The sequence below is a fragment of the Thamnophis elegans genome, chromosome 2, assembly GCF_009769535.1.
Source record: "Thamnophis elegans isolate rThaEle1 chromosome 2, rThaEle1.pri, whole genome shotgun sequence".
NCBI classification, from domain to species: domain Eukaryota; kingdom Metazoa; phylum Chordata; class Lepidosauria; order Squamata; family Colubridae; genus Thamnophis; species Thamnophis elegans.
Window position 1 is genome coordinate 8,205,333 of NC_045542.1, and position 17,697 is coordinate 8,223,029.

Below are 17,697 nucleotides of genomic sequence, written 5' to 3' on the forward strand. Positions count from 1 at the left end.
TAGTTTGTCTTTGGAACTGGCTGGAGCACTTGAGGATTGGAGCTTTGTTCCAAAGTTCTTCCACTCTGCAATCTGCTCATTTGTAGATGTAGCAATTTAACACATTTCTTGTAAATGTAGTTGTTTCGGAACTTGAAGAAGTGTGTAACAGGAGTGGATAAGTAACGTTGACATTTAGATAGACATAACTCCCAAGTAGCTTTTTCTGATATGCCAACATTTTATATTGTGGGACATTGCTCATCAGAAGTACCTGGGTAAACCCTGAGCTCCAGCCTCTTATTTTGAGAAAATGAAATTTAGCCTTAAAACTGAGAGCCCTGGGAGTTTGGATACAGTTCCACCACAAAACCGCGGTCCGACCTAAAGCGGCGCTCGACGAAACCGCGTACCTGACGTCATCACAGCGCGACCAAAAAAAGCACGCTGTGAGCGGTTATAAAGCTAAAATTAACACGTAAACCTAAACCTAACCCCCCCAAACCTAACCCTAACCCTTAACCTAACGCTAAACCTAACGCTAACCCTTAACCTAACCCTAAACCTAAACCTAACGCTAAACCTAACGCTAACCCTTAACCTAACCCTAACGCTTAACATAACCCTAAACCCTAACCCTAACCTAACCCTAAACCTAACCCTTAACCTAACCCTAACCCTAAACCTAACCCTTATCTTTACGTGAATCGGCTTGCTTTAAAAGCGCTTTTTAAAGCGCCCTTTTTTCTCCGCGGTCGTTGTTGTCGCGCTGCTGATAATGTCAGCGACGCGCTTTAATCGGGCGCGCTTTAGTGGACCGCGGTTTTGTCGTGCCACGTTTGGATACACCCTTTCTAGAACTACTCTTTGCAGCAGGAAAGTGCTGTAAATGTGCTTTTCTAAAGATGGGCATGGTCTTAAGAAACTCCATTTTCTGCCAACTACTACATTTCTGAAGTTTTAGACCAGGGCTGCGAAACTCGCGTTTTAGTAAGGTGGAAAGGGGAAGTCCTGATATATTACGTGATGATGTGAGTTTGACACCTGTTTAGCCTCTTCCACAGAATTGTAGTTTATCCACATAAGTTTATGAAGTCTCCTTAATGCTGGAGCTCCACCCGAGGGGTGTTCTTTTTAAAGCAAAGATCAGTAATCACAACCCTAGCTCTTGAAAACTTTCTAAGGCTTCAAGGAATGCCAAATATAATTTTTCAGTGGAAACGGGAACAATGGACAATTAGTCAAGTTGGCCCAAGCAAAGTGTTCTTGTCCATTCATCCGGATTTGTTTAGGAAACTCTCAATTGGTCTCTTTAAACATTAGTTTTCAGGCCTATTAGCATCACTGATAACATGCAAAGAATTAAAAAAGGAGGAGGGAAGAGTCACTGCTTGCCAAGAACTAGGAGGGGACTCCATTTTTTACTGTATAAAGGAGGGCAAATACAGTCGGATGCCATTCCACGTGTTGCCTTGACTACAAAATTAAAGGTGAATCATTTTCTTCTTGGAAAAGTCGGGTTTGCATGATTCTGCATTAACCATTATAACATTATAAAGGTGGACTATTATATACCGTAGTCACTTCTGCTATTTTATAAGTCCAAATGAATGTGGCAAAAAAAAAAAACTAGCCAACATAATCTGTATTGTCCTCTCTTGTCTACTAGGCAGTTTGCTAAATTTATATCCCCCCCTTTTTTTTTGCAAAAAGAGTACATAACTCTTCCTCCTCCCATTTTTTCCCTCTCCAATCACCCTGTGGGGTGAGTTGGGCCTGGTTCAAAGTCATCCAATCAACTTCTCTTTCTGAGCAGGGCATAGAATCTTGGTCTCCCCAATGTGAATCCAACACCTTAACCGTTATAATATGCTGGCTCTCAACTAATTATGACGAGTAATGTTGTGTCCTGACCAGCAGATGGCGCTGTGCAAGGCGCCTCTGAAATTCCGGGCGACCCAAAGTGGCTTCCTGGAATCATCTCAGACGTAACCGGGCCCTGTTCCTACAGGGTCCTCCTCGGCGATGGGGAGACATTGGCGGAGGCATGTAGACCAGCTCCTGTCAAGGCTAAAGACCCACTACGAGCCCACGCCCTCCCGATTTGCCACAGCGCCATCTGCTGGTCAGGACACAACAGGTAAGACTATCCATGGCTACTTATGATCGTTGCTTGTTGCCTCCAATATCAATAAACTAATTGCCTATAAATGCCAGTTGCTAGGAAACAAGTCACAGGTGATTGCTGTGTATTTGTTCCTGAATATGGACTGCCCACTGGCATCTGGTTAATTGCTCGGGGAAGTGACTCCTGTCCTAGCTAGATTCCTTCTCTGATCCGATGTGGATTTTCTTACCTTAATAAGACAGCGCTTTAGACTAAACACATTCTAGACATCTTCTCAGAACGTTAAGTCTAAGACAAGTTCCATACTTGAATAAATATCTTACTATGACACTTTCTCTGTTAGATCAGTTAAAGGCCCACACCTGGTATATGTTTTGATGGGCAAATGTGATTGCAAGAATTCAATTCAGTCCGACAGAACAATCCTAGGAATTCAAGTGTAGAGTCAGCACCTACTTTTTGCTCAGATAAATCTCAAAAGAGTTTCCAGTTCACCGAATGCAATTATGATTCCTAGTAATCTCTGAACCTCCTCAGAAGATTGGGTAAAGTTCAAGGAGACTTCTTCTCTGCTATAGACGGTCTATCACAGTGGTAGTCAACCTGATCCCTACCGCCCACTTGTGGGCGTTCCAGCTTTCGTGGTGGGCGGTAGGGGTTTTGTCCAATACTGAAGCAATTTCCTTTTTTAAAATTTAATTGACTTCCCTACTTTATAAATCACCATTACTGTGAACCGGGTGGGCGGTTAGAAAATTTTACTACTAACAAGAGATACAAAAGTGGGTGGTAGGTATAAAAGGTTGACTATCCCTGGTCTATCAGCTTTCCCTTGTAACTGGAGGAGGCTACTGAGAGATGATGGATGGTGACGAAAGTCAGCTGATCTCAACAAGGAGGGCTAGCCATTTCAATGAACTAAGTAGGACAGTGTGTTCTCAACCTTGGCCACTTGAAGATGTCTGGACTTCAACTCCCAGAATTCCCCAGCCAGCGAATGCTATCAAAGCTATGGTCAGTCACTATCAGGAGCAGATTCTTGAAGCAAGGAACAGTTTCACGTGGCTGTATCTATCAATGCCAAAAGTTTTTGGGAGGGCTCCAACTTAACAGGGGAAGGACGGGAAGTGCCATACATAAAGGTGCTTTTCTGAATTCTGAATAATAACTTCTATGTGGTGATTAGTTTTTTTTCTATTAAGAGAAAACCTTAGCTGAAATTCCAATTGGCAGCCCACTCTATATAACAGTGTTTCTCAACCTTGTCAACTTGAAGATGTCTGGACTTCAACTCCCAGAATTCCCCAGCCAGCATTCGACATGGTTGAGAAACACTGCTCTATAAACTACAATTCTCAAGGTGCTGAGGTAAGGCGAATGAGGCGAGGCACTTTAATATTTGTTCATGACACTGTTAACAATTTTAGATATTTACCATTTTAGGTTTGTGCCCAGAGTCACTTGCTCATGAAATAGGTGGCTTTATAAATTAGATCAGTGTTTCTCAACCTTGGCTGCTTGAAGATGTCTGGACTTCAACTCCCAGAATTCCCCAGCCAGCATTCGCTGGCTGGGGAATTCTGGGAGTTGAAGTCCAGACATCTTCAAGTAGCCAAGGTTGAGAAACACTGAAGTAGGAGATCATTGGACGTAACCCAGAATCTCAACCGACAATGGCTGAATAGGGCATAGAATACGAAAAGGGGGAAAAAACAGTCAGAAACCACCAACAGGCATTTGAAGCAGAACTTTTATTCCCTTCCCTTATCAAAGAAAAGGTACTGGCAGTTGTGCACAACCACAATTTAAATCTTGGAAGGACTAAACAAGGATTTGGCTATAAACTGGCAAAGCAAAGAGCAGCTCTTGCCACTGTGGTTATTGATTGCCCACAAAGCTTCCATCTCAAGCCATTAAAGGGGAAAGGACAGAGAGACGAAAAGAGACCAGCCCGTCTGCACTCCAGGAGAAGCAGTGCTTTCTCCAGCAGTGGATGGCAACAATATGCACCGGTACAGTATCCATGTGCCATATATTTGTCGGTAGGGAAAGCGGCCTTTCTGGCAACTCTGGGGGAGGGCACAAGTTCAGTTCATGGGCATGAAGCTGGCATGCTGGTGAGAAAAATCAAATCGAGCCTCCCGCCGAGGAAAAGAAAGACACGGGAGGGGGGGGGAAAAATGATTGGAAATAATTATTGCTGCATGTAAACAGATCCACAGGAATCTCTTCCTTCCAAGGGCAACCCGCCCGCACTCATCCCTCCCACAACATGAGCCCTCCCACAACATGAGCCGACCTCTTTGGCATCGGCCCTGCCAATTAGTAAGACCCAGGAGCATTCCAAAGGGATTTCAGGAGGGGCAGTGTTACACTCAGGCAGAGGGAAGAGCTTTTAAGGCACGGAGATATGGAAGGGGCTGCCGGGGATGTGCTCATCTCCCATTTCACCACCAGGATGTAGTCGCCTCTGTCCTTCAACAGGTAGGTGACGTTGTACAACCGGTTGCCCAAGTGCTTCACCACAATCTCCTCACATGGGGTCTTTGGGCCGTGTACACCCACCAGCAACATGTTGTTCCCTGGAGAGAAAGAAGGAGAGAACTAGTAACGGTTGGGCTGAGTGGATCACCCACTTAATTAGAGTGTTTACAACAATTGGCTTGGTGCATCTCCCTGGATTCACACGTTATGAATAAACTATGTCCCACAAATCACAGTAACTAGGTTCACACAAATCATTAAGCCAAAATCAACCCAATCACATAATAGCCTATAGCAATAGCAGTTAGACTTATATACCGCTTCATAGGGCTTTCAGCCCTCTCTAAGCAGTTTACAGATTTTTAGCAAATTGCCCCCACAGTCTGGGTCCTCATTTCATCCACCTTGGAAGGATGGAAGGCTGAGTCAACCTTGAGCCGGTGAGATTAGAACCGCTGAACTGCAGATAATAGTCAGCTGAAGTGGCCTGCAGTACTGCACCCTAACCACTGCGCCACCTCGGCTCTTATGTACTAGCCTAGCTAGTACAATAATCTTTCTTTTTTCTTTCTTTCTTTCTTTCTTCCTCCTTCTTCCTTCCTTCCTCCCTCCCTTCCCCAATATATGTAGGAGTTATTCCCCCCACCACTGCCCTTTATCTTACTTCTTTCTTTTCCATCAATTGTGCAACATGATCACACTTGAATTGACCTCCCTTTTAAGCATATTAAAATGTAACTGGATGCCTCTGTTCACAGATGAATGCATAGGATGAAGCAGTCCTGCTAGCTTTGTAGTATGGCCCATGAACTTGGCTGCACCCTGGGGGTCTCGTACTGCTTCCCCAATCTTTGAATAAAACTTCCTAAGTGGCTTTTTTCAATCACAAAGTAGGGAAATGAATAATCAGCCTGAGCCCTGAGGGATTAAACTCCAACATCTAAGGCAGTTAACCTCTGCCACAAGAATTTGAGCATGTCCCTACTTTGTTTCCCCCCCTACCCCCACATCAAAATGCGTGGTTTAACTATAGCTTTAGTTTTGACTAATGTTTCTACTGAAGGACCCTCGATGGAAACTGCGCTTCATCTTTTGCTGTTCAGAAGCAGCATGTTAATTTGAGGCATTAAGAAATAAAGCATTGGAGGACTGATGCAAGTTTTTCCAATCTTTTCCTTTCAAGAAAACGAATCCCAATGCCATTTGGAATGTGGCAAATGTTTGTATTTGGGTTGGGTGTGTGATAGCTAGAATTCTTCTTGCTATATAATTTTACTAAGGTGGAATACATCAAGAACGTGATCTAGATTTTCCGTGACCCGTCAAAACCGCGGTCCACAAAAGCGCGATCGACGAAAGCGCGCATTTGACGTCATCACAGCGTGACGAAAAAAAAATAAAATTAAAAAAAATTAAATTAAAGCAAGCCGATTCACATAAAGGTAAGGGTTAGGTTTAGGCTTAGGGTTAGGTTAAGGGTTAGGGTTAGGTTTAGAGCGTTAGGGTTACGTTTAGCGTTAGGTTAAGGGTTAGCGTTAGGTTTAGCGTTACGTTAACAGTTAGGTTTAGGGTTAGATTTAGGGTTAGGTTAAGGGTTAGGTTTAGGTTTGGGGGGGTTAGGGTAAGGTTTTCGCTTTATTTTTACATTTTTCGATCACAGCGCGATGTTTTCGTCGCACTGTGATGACGTCAAATGCGCGATTTTGTCGACCGCGATTTTGTCGTCCGCAGTTTTGTGGTGGAACCAGATTTTCGTTATAACAGAACTTTTTATTTTTTCTTTAAAAAAAAAAACACAAATATGGTCATCATTGTCAATCATTAAGACATTGAAGTACAATTTTTTTGTGTATCCCTCCCTCCCTCCACCCCCCCACCCCCCTCCTCCTTCCCCCCCCACCCGACTTCCCAGAACCCGTACACGGTATGGATTTTTAACTAACACAGTCTAAATCTATTGAAAAAAAGAAATAACGAAATTAATGACATTCTAGATTGACCCTAGGTTCTTCTCTACTGAACTGACTTTTAACAGTTTAAATCATTTCTGATCTTAGCATAGGCTAACTGGAATTTCTTAGTCCCGTATTTATTTTGTATATAGTCAATCCATTTTTTCCAGTCTCGTTTATATCTCTCATTTTGAGTGATCTTGAGATATGCCGATATTTTAGCCCATTCAGCTACGTTTGTTACTTTCAATGTCCATTCTTTGAATTGTAGGCAAGTCTTCCTTCTTCCAATATGCGCCACCAACAGTCTTGCTGCAGTTATCAGGTGCAGAGTCAAATTGGTCTCTACCACTGTAAAGTCAGTACATATACCTAGTAAAAATAACTGAGGACTAAACTTTATCCTTCTTTTAAAAACATTTTGCATGACCCACCATATTTTTATCCAAAATGCTTTAACCTTTGGCAGGTCCACCATATATGATAATATGTAGCATCGAGAGAACCACATCTCCAACATTTAGGCTGTACATTCGGATACATAGAAGCCAACTTTTTAGGATCTAAAGCCATCTATAGAACATCTTGTAAAAATTTTCTCTCAGATTTTGAGCTTGTGTAAATTTCACATTTCTTACCCAGATTCTTTCCCATGTATCCAACATTATTGGTTCCTCATATTTTGAGCCCATTTTATCATACAATCTTTAACTAATTCTGTTTCCGAATCCATCTGTATCAATACATTCTATATCCTCTTTATATGCATTAATCTACAGCTACAGACGCTTCTTACCTCGGGAAAGGGGGGTATTACAATTAAAATCTTTAGAGGTATTAAAAGAGGAGAAGGTAGTTCAAACATGGTTCCAGTATGGGCAACTACAGGCTAGGTGGAAAATAGATCAAAAATTGGTTTTATTCAAGTTGAGATAATTTGTTTAACAAATAAGAGGGTGGAACCAGATTTTCATCCATTGCTACTCTGAAGGTCTGAGGGTGGATGTGGCCAGCTATGTGTTGTGACTCAGCAGCAGTCTTCTGTAGTCTTTCGGAATGCAAGATTAACGATGCAGCTGGGGCTCGTTAGTGGGATTTGGGATAAAAGGACGGATGGTGCCACGCCCTAGTTGCAGGAGTCAACGTTCCTTGGTTCGTTCAACACTGATTGATCATCAGTCGTGGTTTATGTAAGATACACTTGGAAAAGTGCTGGTTTTCTGCCAACCCTGATTCAAGAAGATACACTTGGAGAAGTGCTTTTGCTTCTGTAACCCTGATTCGTAGAGACTTTGGAAGAAGTGCTTGCTTTCGTTTTGTTCAACTTGTGTGTGCTGTAAGAGAGATTTGTTTTGTATTCTGTATCTGGTCAGAGACTGTATTATGTTATTTTTGGGCTCGAAGCCAGTCTGAGCCAAGAACTGATAAAGAAAGTTCCTTTAAGTTTGTTTGAATGCCGTCTGTTAACAAGCGGAGAAGGGGGGACAGAACAGCTATGTATTTAGAATATTTCAGGTTAATAGGCAGCCTTGAACAGATCAATCCAACTAGTTCACCCCTTCTACCTCTCAGCTTCCAAAAAGCCACCAAACCTGGCTGTCGGCAGGCCTGGGGCTGTTGACCTATGTATAAGGTGCAACCCCCCATCTAAGTTGAGTGTATGTTGTGTTCCTTTAAACTTGTTCTTGTCTTTTCCCTATTTTTTATTTTTGTTTTATTTCGTTTTGTAAGCGACCGGAGTCCTACAGGATTGGGCGGCATATAAGTTTATTAATTACGAATTACGGAATTAGGGTCCCTAGTCACTGCTCAAACTAAGCCGTCAAAAGCTAACCATACAAAACATGGGATGTGGCTTTCTAAGAAGCCATAAAGTATCAGTATATCTGATGACTGGAGATATGGGATTTTCTATACAGCTTCCCCAACCCTACAGAGTCATTTCCACCCACCTGCTTTGCTGCAATCGACTGTGAAAGAGTTCTTTTGGCCTAGAAATCCCTTGTTGAGGCCCAACCCTTTGGCAACTACTTTGCTGGCATCTGAAGCAAATTTGGGCGCTGCGCCATCAGGCTTGGGTACTCCATCCATGAAGACCGAGGACGTCTCATGGAGGCTGTGGCTGGGAACAAGGCGGGCCCCTGCCAGGAAGAAAGAGGAAGTTAATTACAACACATCAGTCATGTCAAGGCAATGTGCCATTGTTCTCCATCGTCACTTCTTTGATGAAAGCTCCAGGCTTTAGCCGAATGCAAGGAGGTGGACCCAGTTGTATTTCTACAAAAAGTCTCCAGTTCCCCAGCCTATGGTCCCTTTCAAATGGTTGAGGGCTTCTTCTAGAGATGATGGGACTTCAACAGTGAAGAGGGAAAAATTGAAAAATGCAGACATAAAATTAAGAAATTAAGAGAATCTCTAAATAGATCACAGGCAAGTTTTTTTATCCCATTGTGTGGCTCTCACCATTATCCTCAATGTCCCTAGGCTTTGAGCAAGCAAGCAAGTAGTAATCAATAGAATGAGGGACACGGAGTTCCAAGAAGAACTAAATAGGTTGCCTCTCCACGGTAGGGACAGAATCAAACAGGGTGGGTGGAATCAGCAAGATATCTAAATGACCTGATCTTCCAAAACAAAGGATAGCTTTCTTCAGAGCCAGATTTAACACTCTTCCTTCAGCACTCCTCCAGGACAGGTATAAGAGAACACCTACAGCAGAATGGGTTTGTATATGTGGTAAAGGAGAAGCGGAGATAATTCCATGTTCATTACAACTGCGAGCTATACAGAGCTTGTAGGTCTGCACATATTCTCCCCTTATTAGAGAGATTGCCAGGGAGGGCAGACCATTTTTATCTAGGCTTTCTCCTCCAGGACACTAACCCGGTTACCACGTATGGCAGTGGCAAAGTTCTGTGCTGCGCAATGTCCATAAGAAAAAAATGGCTACAGAAGTATAGTACCATCTTGTACCAATTATCTGGACACTACCTCTAACAATCTTTGGACCATAGTTATTATCCACTTTTAATGTCAATACTTTTAATTATATTTTAATGTTAGTATTTTCTTAATATAGTGTAAAAACTAATGCGTATTGCTGGTCTTGACGTAATAAAGATTTTACTTACTTACTCCCATTGTGTCTGCTTACCTGTGATTTAGCTTTGAAAGGACTGACAGCAATGTGATATGGACCACCGAATTTGATGGAGATGAGGTAGCTGCCAGGCTGCCATGGGTGTGTAAATGACCTTGTAGCCCCTCCGAGCACTCTTGGCAGTCCATCTTCACCTTTGACGGACCATCAATAGTGACAGAGAGCGTCCCAGGCCCCAGCGTTTGTAGTGTTGACTATGAATTCAGCAGGTTTTCCTACAGACCAGAGGGAGGGAGACAAAGAACATAGAACCAGTTAGGTAGCTATTGTGGCTCAGCAGGAGCCGTTGGAGCTTGCCGCCAGACTCCAACAGCGAGGGGTCTTATGAGTCGGCCCTGGAGGATGTGGAGGACCCTGGACAGGATTCCGACTCTGAGCAAGGCGCAGAGAGACTGTTGGTCACCAGGTGGCGCTTGAGCCTTGGATCAGTGGGGGAGGAGACAAGAGTGAGTGATCCAGAATACACCTGTGAGTTGTTCCAGGATGCACGCCGACGAAGGGCTACTGGGCGTCAAGAACAACTACGTAATACAGGAGGTGATTACACGCAGCTGATGCTCATTAAGATCCTCTCCTGATTATAAAAGAGACTGCTTGTGCCACGCCCTTCTGCAGAAGTCAACGTTAAGGATTAACAGGAAACAACTTGGCAGGCTGGATTGCTGCCAGAGTTTGTTTGCATTACTGCCAAGGTTTGTCGGACTTGAGCCGGAGTGCTTATCTCTTTGTTTATGTGGCTTGCAGCCAACGAGAGTCTGGACTGATTAAAAATATTCTCATTTACGTTGGTTTCGGCTTTCGTTCCATGGACAGAAGGGGGTCAGAACAGGTAGCTTTTACCAAAATCTCACAGTAGCCTTTGGCTTTAGTCAGGTTCCTTTTACCTGTCACACCCACCTTCCAAGCCAGGGCCATAGGCGGATACCATCCCCTGGGTCTCCAGCTTGGCCTATTCCCCAACGCGAATCTTGAAGGGACTTGCCAGGTATGTGGCTCCCATTGAACTTGACATCAAACTGAGTAGATGCCATTCTCACGGGGAATGCAGCGCACTGCCTACTTGTCTGTAGCAACACAAAGGTGGAGAAAGGAGCATCTTAAAGAGACGTGAATCTTAAAATGATTATCATCCACAGGAAAAGGAAATGACAAGCACCTAAATTTTTGCTTTTTCTTCTGAATCAGATGTTGACACTACTCTCCATGTGAAATCGTACAATATACAGGTAGTCTTTGAGTTACAGCCATAATTGAGCCCAGAATTTATGCTGCTAATGTGAAACATTTGTTAAGTGAGGTTTTTGCCCCATTTTGTGACTTTTCTTGCCACACTTAAGTGGATCATTACGTGGTAACGTGGTTGCTAAATGAATCTGGATTTTCCCTATTGCAAAAACTGATCACAATGACCCCAGGGCACTGCAACCATCATACATATGAACCAGTTGTGAAGCATCTGATCTGATCATATGACCGTAGGGATGCTGCAATGGCCGTGTGAGAAACCGTCATAACGTCACTTTTTTCAATGCCACTGTAGCTTTGAACGGTCGCTAAATGAACTGTTGTAAGTCAAGGACTACCCGTAGTCAAGTATATTACATCAAACCTGGGCAGTACTTAAGACAGTATAAAGGAAGATGTGCATATGTACTGTATGAGTAAAATCTTTAACATGTTAATTTAAGAGCCAGACAACAACAACATGTATGGAACAGGTTCAGGCTTGCACAGATATATTAACAAATTAGATCTGTGTTACTGATTAGAAGTAAAGGGGTTTACAGACAATTCAGCTCTCCCCCATTCCCTATGTCTTTGAAGGCCACCAACCTTTGCAAAAAAGACTACTGCACTTTTCGGAGTATAAGACACACACTTTTCCCCACTAAATGTTGGTGCAATCTTATACACCGAATACTTGTCCATTTTTGGCCTCCTGAAACCCTGCCCCATGCGTCCCATTTTTGCCAAAAACAGGCCCGTTTTTCACATAAATGTGGCACGCAGATCTTTGGGGAGAGCTCCTGGGGATGGGGAGGGCTGAAACTATTTTTCCTTGTTTTCCTCTTCAAAATCTGGGTGCGTCTTATACTCCAGTGCATCTAATAGTCCAGAAAACACAGTACTTGCTTAATATGCAAATAGAACTGACAAAGTTTTAACGGATTGTCTTCCTGACCACAGAATTGTAAGAACTATAGTCCTACATATTCCGAAGGGCAACAGTTGATTCAATTTGTTCTCCTTAACTGCCTTCTTTGGAAGCTGCCACTTATTGGGAGTAGATCATTCAGAGATTGGGTCAGAGGTGAAGGCTCTCCTTTCATGGCTTTGAAAGTAATCTGCAGAGAAGGCAGGACTTCACACAAAAGCCACAGGTGTCTCATTTTTAGCACTGCTCTGCAATTGTCATTGTGTCTCCCCTTCACATGCAGTCATAATATTCAACAATAGATTCTCAACCACACTGAAGCTTGCAAGTTACATGGCAGGAAATTCTGTACGGGAGAGGCAGCAAGTCCTGCATCTCCCCACCCTAAAAGCGTGGCACGACAAAACCGCACTCGACTAAAGCGCGCTCGACTAAACCGCGTCGCTGACGTCATCAGCAGGGCGACAACAGCGAGCGCGGAAAAGAAGGGCGCTTTAAATAGCGCTTTGAAAGCAAGCCGATTCAAGTAAGGTAAGGGTTAGGTTTAGGTTAGGTTTAGGGTTAGGTTAACGGTTAGGGTTAGGTTAAGGGTTAGGATTAGGTTTAGCGTTAAGGGTGAGGTTTAGGGTTAGGTTTAGGGTTAGGTTTAGGGTTAGGTTAAGGGTAGATTAGTTAGGTTTAGGTTTAGTTTAGGGTTAGGTTAAGGGTTAGGTTTTAAGGTTAGGTTTAGGGGGGTTAGGTTTAGGGGTTATTTAGGTTTAGCGTTTACAGCGTGCTTTTTTCTCCGCGCTGTTGTCGCGCTGTGATGACGTCAGCTACGCCGTTTCCTCGAGCGCCTTTAGTCGAACGCGGTTTGTGGTGGAACCCTCTAAAGATGGATAGATTCAACTTCATTTGACATAAGAATCCATAAAACTGCAATGTGAGCGGGGATCTCTGGGGACCATAACTTCAAAGGAGTGTTGTTAGTAGTCCTAATCCATCCCTCCTTAGTTCCCGTGACAAAGAGGGGGGGGGGGGGGAAAAAAAGCTATGTACAGAGTTCACACAATCTTCTCAGTAAAAGTAATGACTCCGTGGAGTGGAGTTTGCCTCCTGGTGACTACAGATGTTGTTTTCTTGAAGGTTGAGTATGATGAATACACAGCAAGGAATCGAAGAACAAAGCTTTGCTTTGCGAAGTTGTTTTGCATTGCAAAAGCCCCAGTTCAGCGTTGGCAAAATCAGGCTTGGACAGCTAACAATATGGCATGATTTTTCATACTGTGACCATAGGTTACAGCAAGCATAGGAATCAATGCTATATCGCAGTTAGCAGTTAACTTTAGCAATCACTTGCCTGTGTACGCACACACAGCTAAAATAGTGGCTACAATCAGGGCCGGATTTTCCTATAGGCTACTAGGCTTCAGCCTAGGCCTCAAGATCAAGAGGGGCCTACATTCAAATTCTTAGCAAAATTAAAATTACACTATTCTAAAAAACAAGTGAACACTAAAACACTGAACCGAAATAAGGAGAAATTCTACGCATATGACTAATAAACAACATAAAAATGTATTGGTTAAGATCGTTCCAGTGCCGCGGCAGTTGGGGAGCCCACCCACGTTCCCAGCACCGGCAGTCGGGCGAGAGGCGCGGCCGCTCCCAGTAGCCGCCCGTCAACGCGGGAGCCCACCAGCGGCCAGGCAGGTGAGGGCGAGGGGGCCGAGCCGGGCAACTGAGCGCAGCAGGGGAGGCGGCTGGCCTCGCTGCCTTTGCCGCAGAGCAGAGCCGCCCTCCGTCGGGAGGCCAGCTATATATATTGATCTATATTGATATATATCACAGTAATGATGTATTTTATTGTCTCTCATGTAATTTACAAACTTAAAATGGGAGGTGAAAGGGCCTCGTAAGTGGAATAGCCTAGGGCCTCTTTCATCTAAATCCAGCCCTGGCTACAATCTTACGAATCTCCATATCCTTTCGCAAGTTCTTACAAAATTCAGCCATTTCCTTTTAAGTTTGGGGAATTAGCAGGCGTCAGCTCTCTGTGTTGCGAGCCCTCGTTTTACACCGCCACGAGCGAGCTGACCTATGTTGACTTACAACTTGTAGGTGGTTGTGAGCAGATGTGCTTGCTGCTTAAAATAATTAGCCTTAGTAAGCATACTTGGGGAATGCTAACCAGATGGGAATTGTGACAGATGGAGTTTGACAGCGTTGGCTAGCCCATAATTAGAGTTGGGGCAGAAGCATTGTTTCTTATCCTGGACGGTTCAAGGCTCCAGATCTGTCTGTTGAAGTCCTTAAGTAAGCAGGAAGTGGCCCGTAGCCAAGAATCTGCCTTTGTGTTTTGGCTCTGGGTCCGTTTCTGCTCTTGACTCCTGAAGCAGCAAATGTGGACTGGAGAACTAACAGTGTGGGAGACATTTTGTTGTTAGCCCATCACGGGACCTTGGTAAAGTAGCTTGAAGATACTGCCAATAGTTTTGTCTGCCTCTCTGGAAGGCTGGGTCAGCCCAACTCATCGCTCCAGCTGAGCCATTGCTGTTACAGACTGGAAGAAGGTAAACAAATGGCTTTTCTCTGGATTTGACTTGTTGCCCTTGGACTCAAGAGAATAGTACCGTACGTAGCGGCTTTGGGCTGCCCCAGTGGGCAGAAGACCTCTTATCGGAACAGGTTTTGAAGAGTACAGCTGTTTTTCTAACATCTACAATGTGGCAACTGATTAGAGCGATGCGTTCTTGACAGAATTAATAAAAAGACTGGTGACTCCACTGTAACTTAGCCGAATGAGGATTACATTACAGCAACTATAATGTTCATTTACAAAGCTCTCCATCTGCTTCCAAGCCGCATTCAATGCAGGCAGTTTGGTCAGAAAGTCTGGTATGGCGTGGGCCGAGCTACAACTGAGCACAATTACTCCGTGGTGCGCTACACAACCACACCACACTTCAATGCGCAGTTGTTTTCACCAGGAAGCAGTTAACTTTTTTTCCAAGTACATGGAAAAAAAGTATTTCCAATGTTGACCAAGAAAGCAATTTAGGTTTAATATTGTAGCACGTGTTCCAAAAGGCAACTGATTTTCCTTGGTTTTTTCTGCTTTCCTTTGAAATGTTTTGTTCTCATCCAACAAACGTCTTCAATTCAGAAAAAGAAAACCCAGTTGCTTTCTGGGAAAAACACCTTTGAGACAACCCATAACTTGGATGGTGGAGAATCTCCTCCGCAGACCATTGTTAAATGAGTCTCCCGGAACCACAATGTTTATTTATACCCAGAACAAAGGCCTGGGATCTGGTCACCGAATAGTCTGATTCTACTTTTGGCACAAACTTGCATTTCTAGAGTCTACTTTTTGAAGCCGGAGAAAGAGACTTTGGTAGCCTTATCCTTTGCTCTAGAGCTGGAGGGTGAGATAGATGGGTCAAACAGCCCTTTCATGCAGCAAGCCTAACAGGTCACTTTGCAAATACATATTAATAATATTAATAATATTAATAATATTAATAATATCAATAATATTAATAATATTAATAATATTAATAATATCAATAATATTAACAATATTAATATTAATATTAATAATATTGATAATATTGATATTAATAATATTGATAATGTTAATAATATTAATAATATTGATAATATTGATATTGATAATAATAGTAATAATAATAATCACAATTCAGTAGCACAAATGATCCGCTGGAATTTATGCAAAAATTATAATATTAAACAACAACGAACTGGTGGGAACATAAGCCTGAAAAAGTCACCGAAAATCAGATGGTCAAGATCTTGTGGGACTTCCGTATACAAACGGACAAAATACTGGCGCATAATACCCAGACATCACACTGGTTGAGAAAATAAGGTTACAATCATAGACATCGCAATACCAGGTGATAGCAGGGTCGACGAGAAGGAATATGAAAAATCGCAAAATACCAGGACTTAAAAATCGAAATTCAACGATTATGGCACAAACCAGCAGGGGTAATTCCAGTGGTAATCGGCACACTGGGTGCTATTCCAAAAGCACTGGAATTACATTTAAACAGTTAAAAATTGACAAAGTCTCACCAAAGGCCTGGAGGGAGTAAAGAATGAAATACATGAAGTAAGAAATAATATGGGAAGAATTGAGGAACGCATAGGAGTAATACAAACAGCGCTGCTGAAAAATGAGCAGGAAATTCCAAAATGTTAAGGGGAGAACGGAAATAGCGGAAAAAAAGGATAGACAAAGTAGAGGACAATCTGGAATCTATAAACTCAAGCCTGGAGGAGGCCATCCTCCAGCTAGAATTAGAGCGATCAGCATATTATTTAAGACTACCAAACGTGGAGGAAGCAAAGATGAAAACCTCCGGGAGCTGATTGGAGAAATCCTGGGATTAGTCCTCGGCAGGCCGAAAAAGAGGTTATTAATGATCTGGACGAAGCCTATAGAGTCAATACAGGCTTCGCGAGACGCCACCGGCTTCCGAGGGAGATCCATGTGAGGGTGTTGAGAAGACAGCTGAGAGAGGACATTCTAAGTACAATTAAGAGGGGACTCTCTAACATACAAGGTAAAGAAATTCTCATCTTAAAACAGACTCCACGGAGAGTCAGAGAGAAGAGAAGGAAATACAACTTCCTCTCCACACGTTTAAACAGAGACAGAATCCAGTTCAGATGGCTCCTTCCAGAAGGAATGCTGATAACATGGAGGGAAAAGAAATACCGAATAGACACCTTGGCGAAAGCTCAAGAATTCCAGGAACTTTTACTAGCAGACGATGAGAGATTTAATAAAGAAGGACTTTTAAGACAGGAGGACACTATAATTGACACTCAACCAGAGGGGCGGGGGCCAGGAGAGGCCAGAGAACGAGAGAGATATGGCAGAGAAGATCCGAGAGCAAGGTCACCCATCGAGACTCGATCCAAAGGCGCCCTCAAAGCGAATAACGTGTAAGGGAATTGAAGAATGGGAAACGAATGTACTATCAGCAAATGTAAATGGTCTTAACATAACTTCCAAAAGAAAACGTGTACTGTTGGATCTAGTGAAACAAAAGTTAGATGTAATTTGTCTGCAGGAAACCCACATTAAAGAAAAATACAATAACCTGTTGGTCTGTCCAAAACTAGGTAAAACATTCTGCTCGTCAGCACAAACCAGAAAAAGAGGAATTGTAATGTATATAAAAGAATGGTTGAACCCCAAATTAATATATGCAGACAAAGACGGTAGGGTATTAATGGTGGAGATAATTAATGGTGGGAAAAAATTTTACTAGTTGGAATCTATGCCCCAAATCACAAACAAGAGAGATTTTATATAATCTATATAAGAGGATAAATGAAATAGAGTGGCAAAAATATATGTATTCTAGGGGATTTCAACGCTATTGCAGACGGTAAGATGGACTATAAGGGTACTCACAAGAAAAGCACAAGAAGGAACTACCGTCTGCCTATGTAAATAGGTGAAGGATTTAGATCTTTATGATGTCTGGCGAGCAATGAATGACAAGATGCAACAGTACACGTTTTACTCCCATCCACATAATTCATGGTCCCGTATCGACATGGTTTGGTCCAACTCGGAGCTACTCATGGATACTGTAAATATTGAAATAATAACCCAACAAGTGGGCCGATCATCACCCAGTCTTATGGCAATGGAAAGGGAAGCAAGGATAAAAGCCAGGTGGACATAAACCAGAACATACTACAAGAGAAACAATTTGTACAACAAATAGAAAGGAATTGGGCTACTTCTTTAAAGAAACGGTAAAGAGCAGACCTCAATACCAAATGTTTGGGACACGATGAAGGCAGTGTGAGTGGA

General features: G+C 42.9%; 1 protein-coding gene across 1 annotated transcript in view; it reads right to left on the reverse strand.

Annotated features, from left to right (window-relative positions):
* Positions 1-3,839: 3,839 nt before the first annotated feature.
* The window catches only part of LOC116503571 (filamin-A-like), a 122,739-nt gene continuing 108,881 nt past the window's right edge, over positions 3,840-17,697 (reverse strand). The window contains 10 exon segments of the mRNA XM_032210071.1: positions 3,840-4,549; positions 4,552-4,689; positions 8,496-8,691; positions 9,704-9,775; positions 9,777-9,806; positions 9,808-9,873; positions 9,875-9,966; positions 10,595-10,682; positions 10,684-10,716; positions 10,718-10,767. Coding sequence (XP_032065962.1) covers positions 4,503-4,549; positions 4,552-4,689; positions 8,496-8,691; positions 9,704-9,775; positions 9,777-9,806; positions 9,808-9,873; positions 9,875-9,966; positions 10,595-10,682; positions 10,684-10,716; positions 10,718-10,767 — 812 coding nt within the window. The 3' untranslated portion in view covers positions 3,840-4,502.